At 50.8% G+C, this 9,290-nt stretch overlaps 1 protein-coding gene across 1 annotated transcript in view; it reads right to left on the bottom strand.

Annotated features, from left to right (window-relative positions):
• CDH26 (cadherin 26) overlaps positions 1-6,525 on the bottom strand; it is a 43,654-nt gene extending 37,129 nt beyond the window's left edge. Inside the window, 4 exon segments of the mRNA XM_023745124.1 lie at positions 1,197-1,358; positions 2,904-2,938; positions 6,302-6,328; positions 6,443-6,525. Coding sequence (XP_023600892.1) covers positions 1,197-1,358; positions 2,904-2,938; positions 6,302-6,328; positions 6,443-6,525 — 307 coding nt within the window.
• Positions 6,526-9,290: the final 2,765 nt, after the last annotated feature.

Here is a 9,290-nt window from a genome sequence, read left to right as displayed (position 1 = left end):
CCTGCAGCTCCAAGGCGGTGACAACCCATCTCCTCTTGACATCGCCGTAGAGGCCGGTGGCTCTCCGCCTGGAGATGCAGTGACAGTGCTTAGGAGCAAGGCAGTGATGCGGGCAGGCGCTGGCTGGCCCTCCCCACATCCTTCCTCATCCTCACAACAGCTTCTGATGCTTAGAAATGAAACACACCTGTTCTCTTACCAACCTCGGAGTCCTTCCTAAACTGCAAGGCACGGCCACCAGTGACTCCCAGGGTCCATGAGGTCATTTTAGGGGCCACAGAGACAGAGCCTGGTAGACCACTGTCTATTGTGTGCCTACACCTGGCCTGTGGCAGACACGCAAACAGAATGAGCGGGAACGTTGCTCCCACTCTGTCTGAAATCACTGAGGCGGAAGCCTCCTTCCAGAGCTGATGGGTCTTCACCACCTCTCTCTCTTCTGATCCCCCTGGTAACCCAGAGAGAGCAAGACGTAGGTGCAGCATTAGGGTCGGAGACTTCTCAGGCAAGAGAATACAGGTAGAACTTAACACCATGGTTTTGTTTGTATTACCTATATATTTTACAGTTACTGTCTACTTATGACACATGAACCTAGTTTATTGCCACATTAATTTTTATCCAGAAAAATGTACTTTTTAAAAATCCTCACTCAAGGATACTTTTCCATTGCTTTTAGAGTGGAAGGGTAGCGGGAGTGAGAGGGAGAGAGAAACATTGATGTGGGAGAGGCACATCGATTGGTTGCCTCCCATGGTGCCCCTACGAGGCCAGGGATCCAGCTTGCAACCGAGGTACGTGCGTGCCCTTGACCAGGAATCAAACCTGGGCCAAACGCTCTAGTCACTGTGTAAAATTGTCCAGGGCCAGAAAAATGTACTTTAAAAAAAAAGACCTCATTAGAAAGTGAGTTGATCATGAGAACAAGAGGAGGGACACGATCCTGAGGTGGCCTGAGCATCGGGGTGAGCGCCTGTCTGCAGCCTGTGTGCCACCCCCACGCTGGGAACATTCAGTCCCCTCTGTGTACATTCCACAGAGAAGATGGCGTGGATCGCCTCTGCTGATCTCTGATGCTCACAGCTTGCTCGTATTCTAATTAGACATCAAGGCCCCATCTGAGACCCTTTGGCAGTCCCTCCGATTCCGAAAGCCCACACCAAGTTACAAACTCATTTCTGCCAACCAAACAGCACTTGGGCACCAGCAGCGCAAACTGCGCCGCCTCCCAGCCCAGGGGAGCCTGTTGGGGTCGGTAACGGCGCTGACTTCCAGGCCCACCTGCGTTTGCTTAGCCAGGTCCTCGGTTTCTTGTCGGAGGCTGTTGATGAGGCTGACCTTAGAAATGAAAATGACATCTATTAGTAGGGAACATACTTATCAGAATCAGGTAGAAAGGCTAATCATGAAGAATTGGGGCGGGCGGGGGGGGAGAACTTCTTTTAGTTGATAAATATAATTTCTTGCTCATGACATCTCAATTTATAATTACCACCTTCCTTATGTAATTACAGAAGAACTGACCAAAGACTTCTGCCCTGCTGTCACCAACACTGGGGACATGTACAGCCATGAAATGAACAAAGGGGCCACATTGTGTGCTGAGGCTCGGCAGGCGCACTGACATGTGCACGTGTGCAATACACCAAGCGTTAATGGGCGGTGGGGATTCCCGGGAGCTTCTTTCTGGGGTTTTTTCCCCCTTTTTCCCCCTTCTTTTTGGATTTTATCTTACAATCGATAATAATAAAAGCAGAATATGCTAATTAGACTGGACGACCTTCCAGACAAAGCTGGGGCTGCGAGGGAAGCCCGGGTCCCAGGTGCCAGAGGGAAACTGGTGCCGGCAGCCTGGGGAAAATAAGGCCTGCTCTTGCACAAATTTCATGCATTCGGCCTCTAGTCCTATCTAATAAAGAGGCAATATGCTAATTGACCTTCACACCATTGCAAAGATAGCAGTGCCCACAGCCAATAAGGAGGGAATATACTAATTGACTGCCCTGCCCTCAAAGATGGCAGCGCCCACAGCCACAAGATGGCGGTGCCCAGTTCCCTGAGCCCTGTCGGGGTGGCAGGCACATGGCAAGGCCAGGCCCACCCCCAGGCAGACCTGGCTGCTCCTCACGCCTGCCTCTGGAGTCCCCCAGTCCCTTCAGCCCCCCCAGCCGCCCAGGGCCGCCCGAGGCTCAGGTAACCAGGGCCGGCCGAGGCTTGCGCTGCCAGCAGTGGCAGTAGCAGGGGTGTGATGGGGTGTCGCCTTCCCCTGATCGCTGGGTCGTCTCCCGCCCCTGAGGGCTCCCAGACTGTGAGAGGGGGCAGGCCGGGCTGAGGGACCCCCCTCCAGTGCATGAATTTTCATGCACCAGGCCTCTAGTAATCAATAAAATAATAGAACTTGGTACTTTATGTTTACATAATGATTTACATTGAGGATTATGTAGTATCCATCCCCTCAAGAAAAACACATGTATACAGTAAAACTGTTGAAATGAAAGACATCTCTGCAGTGTCTGTCAAAACCAACACTAAACATATGTGTGCATATATGTGTGAGTGTGTATGCATGTGGGTGTATGTCCATGTGTGAGTGTGTGTGCAGGCATGTGCATATGTATGCATGTGTGCACATTATGTGTGTGTGTGTATAATCATGTGTGTGTGCATGTGTGTGCTGACACCTCTGGTTCCAGGTCATCCATTTTCACTGCTGTGCAGCAGTCCCCTGGTGAACATGGGGCGAGTTGTTTATCTGTTCTCCTGGACATTTAGGTTATTTCCAGTTGTTGTTACCAAAAAACAGCCGTGGCGATAAACATCCACATCCTCTGGAGCAGCCGTTTCCAAAGGATCGCCCACCGGCTGTCTTATCAGAGGCCTCAGGCCAACCACTCAGAACGTACTGGGTGCTTGCGTGCTGTACTGCGTGATGTTGGCACTGAGGGCACAAGGACGCGTCTGTGGAAACCGCTGGAGCCTCAGCCCCAGGGAAGGCAAAGGCCCCAGCCTCCGCTAGCTGTCCTGAATCCTCCATCCCCATGCACGGCAGGAAAGAGACAGACAGATGGAAAAGAATTCCAGTGCCGTTGAGGAATAAAGCCATTGGTGCATTCACTTAATTATTGAAATCACTAGAGAAACAATTGAGCTGGGAAAATTATAACTTATTGCATTGCAGTCTGGAGTGGACGTCTTATAAGCACCCCGTGGCAGGTGAGAAGTTTGCACGAAGCAGGACTCTTCCCGTGAGCGTGGGCTGCGTCGGGGGGCAGCCCAGAGTGATGGTTAGTGTGGCTGGCGAGGCCACTGTGTCTGTGGAGCAGCAGCTTACTGGACAGAATGAGGGGCTGTGGCTGTTCAGGTGGGTGTCTGGTCGGCAGGGAGCAGACTGAGCCCGTCACTAAAGAAAAACAATGGGCAGTATCATGTTGCTAATAATAAAATGGAAACTCTCAAGGAAAAAATAGGATTTTGGAAAACATGTGTCTGCTACTATGAACTTGACAGCTCGCCCCATACTTAACAGTGTTTCTGATATATCCATGGAGACATTAATAAATGTGATTTTTAATTGATTTGAGGCAGAGAGAGGAAGGGAGAGAGAGAGAAACATCGCTTTGTTGTTCCACTTATTTATGCACTCACTGGTTGCATCTTGTATGTGCCCTGACCAGGGATCGCAGCCACAACCTTGGCATATCGGGATGACACTCTAACCAACTGAGCTACCTGGCCAGGGCAGCGAGTGATTTTGTTAACCTTGTGGAATGTATTATGTCCACCTTTGGAAGATCTGCCTGATTCAGTAGCCGAGAGTTTCCTAGTGATGGACACATCATGTTCCAAAACCCTGCCAGGGCAGTCATCCAGAGTTAAGAGGCCACTGGTGTCACTGTCACAGTCAGTGCATTCAGATGCATTCATGTCCCATTGCAGTGAGGGGAAAGAAACCACTGTCGCTGGCCGGTGTGGCTCAGTGGGCTGGGCATCATCCTGTGCACCTGCAGGTCATGGTTTGATTCCCGGTCAGGGCACGTGCCTGGGGTTGGGTTGCAGGCTCAATCCCCAGGCAGGGCCATGCAGGAGGCAGCCGATTGATGTTTCTCTTTCAACAATGTTTCTCTCTCTCTCTCCTCTCTCTCTCTCTCTCTCCTCCCCCCTTCTTCTCTCTCTAAAGATCAATTGTAAAAAACTAAAAAAAAAAAAAAAACATAAAAACCACAAAACTTGTCAAGTTCAAGGCTATTAAGCGTTCTTCCCTTTGCAGGTACATATCTGAGTGAGCCAGGACTTCTTCACGTGCTCTCTCCAGGCACATTTCCCGAGGCCAAACGCAGAGTCAGGAGAGCCCGTCATCTGCTCCTAAGCCGGACATTCAAGAGATTTGCAAAAATAGGAAACAGGGCCACTACTCAAACTAGATGGAATTTTTTAAAATAGGGTTATTTTTCATAAAATATGTGCTTTATATTGACATGTAATCGATTTACTTTTTTTTTTTTATAAACTGAGAAGTGTGTTTACGATTCCCCGGGGAGGACTGGCCGCACAAGCAGAAGCCCTCGGTTTTGCTCTCAGGAGCCTCCCGAGTGCAATGCAGACCTGACCGGGAGCCACAGCTGCGGCCCTCGCTTCCTGCCAGAGCGACAGGGCCAGGGTGTGGGGCTTCCAGGGAAAATGGTTGTAGACGCACAGCTCTCGCTGAGTGGGTCCCAGTTCCCAATGTGGAGATCAGAGCGGGCAGAGGAAAGCAACGGTGCCTAGCGCAGTTTCGGCAAGAGCACTCACAACTCGCATGGCAAAAAGCAGCCAAGAGAATTCTCCCAAAGCCACGCAGCTTATGCCAAACAAGGCAGCCCTTTCAAGTCCAGTTCCACTGGAGGGTGAGTGCCAGAGAGCGGCTTTTCCCGTTTCGTTTACAGTCACATCCCAGTGCTTCCAGAGCAAGTATCCAATAAGTAGTTGTGGCACAGAGACGGAATAAATGTCGCCCCCCGTGCCCCTGTGGCTAGGAAAGCAGAGATGGAGACATACGGGCACGGGCATGGCCGAGCCAGCACTGGGCCCCGCCCTTCTGTGCGGTTCCTCCTTCACTCCCACAGCCTCAGGTCCGGCAAATTCTGATAACATCTCCCTTTTCAAGGTGAAGAAGATGAGGCTGAACAAGGTTACATTCAAACCCTCCCTGATGCCCGGGCCACACCCCCATATCAGCTCTTACTGAGGATGGCACTGGGAGTTTTATAGCTCCCTGGAAGAGTCCAATCTAGGCCAAGGTGAGGACCAAGGTCAAGTAATTAACCCAGTTCTGCAGCCAGTCGTGGGTGAGCCAGGTAAGGACGGGGAGCAACCCCGTCCAGCCCCACAATCTTTGCCCCCAATGACTGCGTGGCTGCCTGCCCTCCATCGGTGTCTTAAGGGAGAACTCAACAGCAGTAGCCTGGTCACTCTTCCTCCCTCTACAGAAAGCGGAGTAAGCAAATCACCCCCCAGCAGGCCTGCGCAGCACTAACCCACCCACTAGGTACAAATGGAACAGCCTGCTTGCCCGATGTTCATCACACCATTTGTATTGCACTATTTGTATTTATTTTCATTTGAGCAGTGGTAATGGGGGGGGGGGGGGCAGTTACCTCCACTCCCCGCGGTTTGCTCAAATTGTCACACTCAAACAAGAGACAACAGGCCCAGAATGGAGTCATCTGTGCTCAGTCCTACATCACCAAACGAAGGCTCAATACCGTAATACCTACAATACTTACTTACAGCCTCTCCCAGGAGTGGACTCTCACACGCTGGTCCGAACCCTGAGGCCGCTGCCTGCCGGCGCCCGGCCCCTAGAGGAAGGAGCCTTGCCTCAGTCAGCCCTTTGCCAGCATAACTCCCCTGCCGCTCCCCTGCCGGTAACAGTCCTTCCTCTGCTCAGCTCCCCGGAGCTCCTGGGAGACGGGAGCTTAGTGCTCCATAAAACCACTAAGACCTTTAAAATGTGCCCATTTGACTTTTGTTCTTTAACAACCTACACAGTTGAGATGGTCGCCGTCTCGAGTAAAGCGTGAACAGAAGCATCATTGGAAAACTTTTGTGTTGATATAAACGTAAATAAAGTGGGTGTGTGCAGTACAACCCAGTTTTGAATGGAGCTCTCTTAGCCTGGCCCACCATCCTTCAAACAGATCATGACCTGAGCCCAGCTAGATCTCTGCAGCCAGCTCCTGTCCGTCTCTTCAGCTCACACCCAGGCTGGTCCCTGACCCAGCACAGAGATCCTAGCAGGCGCCTGCGGGTCCCAGCCACTCACCTGTAGCAGCAGCAGCGACAGCAGCAGCTGGAGGAGCAGCAGGGAGGTGGGGGCCCCTGGAGCTCATGGCAGCAGGAGATGCTGAGACGCCCGAGCCTGAGCCTGCTGGTGGTAGCAAGTCCTCCTGGGCTGTGGTCTCACCCAGCCAGGTACGGTCCTCCCAGCAGGGCCTTCTCCCCAGTCACTGGGTCACTTGGTCCCGGACACTCCCTCATCTCAGGCATCTCAGCCCTCCCCTCCTGGTCCCTGGCCACTCTTGTTGTATCAGGGTGGGGCTGGCTGAGCCTTGACCTCACTAGCAACTAGCAGATTTCCTAGGAAGGGTGTGGAGAAAGAAATTGCCATGGCCACATGCCACAGGCCAATACTGCTCTGGACTCGGTCAGAGAAACTGAAACCTGGGAACGTGGGGCATTTGTTTCTTTGTTAGTGTGAAGTTTCCTAGTCAATGCCCCACAATTGACCTCTTTCTTGTAGCGGGATATTTTAAAGACTAATTCCAATAGCCCCTCTCCTTTGTAACAAAAGAACTAGAAAAAAACTTCAAGAAAGAATAACTTTATTTAGAGGAGAAGAAAAAAGAGAAAGGACAAGAGAAAGAGAGAGAGAGAGAGAGAGAGAGAGAGAGAGAGAGAGAAAGAGAAAGAGAAAGAGAAAAAAAGAAATATTTTTCTTTCCTGAAGCACTAACCAGCTTCATCCTAACCATGTCTCAGGGTTCTGAGGTTTACATGCATTTTCTACCAAAATCTTTTTTAAGCTTAGAGGGATCTGCCTTTCGGAATTTGGTATTAAAGACTGAGGGAGGAGAGATGGGAGAGAGACTCCCCGTGGGAGGGTGAGCCCTTGCGTCTTGCATGGGATTCTGGAAAACAGGAGAGTCGGGAATTCTGCATTGCTACTTAAGACTGCAGTGGCCAAGCTTGAAAGAAAATCTGAGGTCCATTCACCCTGATTCTCTGAGCATATCACCCTGTTATCACCTGGCCTCATTTAAAATAGCAAACAGTTCTTGAGCAGGTGAAACAGGAGGTAAATTCTCCTACTGTACATCCTTACCTCTGTGAGGTGCTGCCAAACACTGCAATTTGAATAGTTTATTATCTTAGTCCAAATTAATAGCTTATTATTGAAAAGAGTAACCAATGCCATTTTATGAAGGCAGGAAGGCAGGCAGGCAGGCAGGAGAAGGGTGGGAAGGAAGGAAGGAAGGAAGGAAGGAAGGAAGGAAGGAAGGAAGGAAGGAAGCCACCAGAACATATTCACTCAGATATGTACACTGTGAATATTTCCTATGCATAAAGAGAAACAGACAAATAATTACTGAATTTATGACTTTCTGCTTATTTTAAAAGTGTATATTTTTATTCCATGGTAGTTTATTAGAAAACTTGATTGAGAATCACCGATGCAGAATGTATAGATCAGGCAAGCTAAGCCATGTTGAATGTTTATTGGGGAATACAATGATGAGGATGGTAATACTGAGCAAGAGAGACTGGGTGTTAACTCCAGAGATGGGGGCACTGGGGAATGCTAGTGAAGGGTTCCACTTGTACATTTGCTATAAGTGGAAAGAAATTGGTATATTAAATACAACCAAGCCCGGCCGGTGTTGCTCAGTGGTTGAGTGTCAACCTATGAACCAGAGGGTCAGGGTTCGATTCCCAGTCAGGGTACATGCCCAGGTTTCAGGTTCAATCCCCAGTGTGGAGCATGCAGGAGGCAGCCAATCAATGATTCTCTCATATCATGTTACTATCTCTCTCTCCCTCTCCCTTCCTCTCTGAACAAATAAAAATTTTTAAAATAATAATTTTTAAAAACCACCAAATCGCCCTGACCTGTTTTTCTCAGTTGTTAAAGCGTCGGCCCACAGACTGAAGGGTCCCGGGTTTGATTCTGGTCAAGGGCAATTACCTTGGTTGCAGGCTCCATCCCCAGCCCAGGTCGGGCCTGTGCAGGAGGCAGCCAATCAATGTGTCTCTCTCACATCGATGTTCTCTCTGTGTGTCTCTCCCTCTCTCTTCCACTCTCTCTAAAGATCAATGGGAAAAGATCCTCGGGTGAGGATTAACAAGAAAAATAACAAACAAAAAAACCCACCAAATTTTTAACATCCTCAAACAGTTAAAAATAACTGAGCAAGAAGCAGTTTCCCACAAGCATCCCTCTCATTTGGACTGTGATCCCCCTGCAGGTGACTCTGGCTTCCCCCGCCCCACGTCTCAGGTGAGAATGAGCTGGGAGGAGGCCAGGGTTCCCTTTCTGCCCATAACCTGGGAACCTGCGATTCCACTGAAGCTGCCTCTGGTCGGTCGGCAGAGGTGCAGTAATGCGCTGCGGCCACCAGGTGGCGGCGCGCGGCTCAGGGTGAGCCGATGGTGGAGATGCGCTGCTGGGAGACGTCCAGACTCGCATTCTCAGCTTGGCTGGCGAGGGGTGCCTGGCAGACCGCAAGGTCTCTGTTTTTTTATGATGGTAAACGTGTCGGGCTGAGGAAGGGTGAGTTTTGTCCTGAATATCCATGTTGACCAAGGTCCTCCCAAACAGCGGGGACTCGCTGACTTTATTTTTCACGGCTGTTAGTCAACAAAACGGGAACAGGTTCATTTGCCATCTTTTCAGGGGAAAACGTTTCCTGGAAGGTAGGGGCCTTAGAATGAAGAAGCATTCAAGTCACGACAGCCTAAAAAGAAACACACCAGACTCCTCGGGACTCCCTCAAATATGGCAGCACGGATCCTGTACCCCAAACCTGCATGGAGCCCGATCCCAGCCTCCCTTCTCCCACCGGCACCTGGGCAGGGCCTGGAGGGCAGGGGACGCCACCTCCTGGGCAGCAAGGGCTGGTCCCCCCCCCCCCCCCCGCACTGGGGACACATGGAAGCTTCCTTTCCCCGGGGGAGAGCCCTGCTATCTGGCAGGAACCTCGAGGGAAGCTCTGGTAAGAACGGGCGCAACGAGGCGAGGCTTGCGGACCTGCCCGG

The sequence above is a fragment of the Myotis lucifugus genome, unplaced genomic scaffold (assembly GCF_000147115.1).
Source record: "Myotis lucifugus unplaced genomic scaffold, Myoluc2.0 scaffold_518, whole genome shotgun sequence".
In the NCBI taxonomy this organism is placed as follows: domain Eukaryota; kingdom Metazoa; phylum Chordata; class Mammalia; order Chiroptera; family Vespertilionidae; genus Myotis; species Myotis lucifugus.
This window is presented reverse-complemented; position numbering and strand designations above follow the sequence as displayed.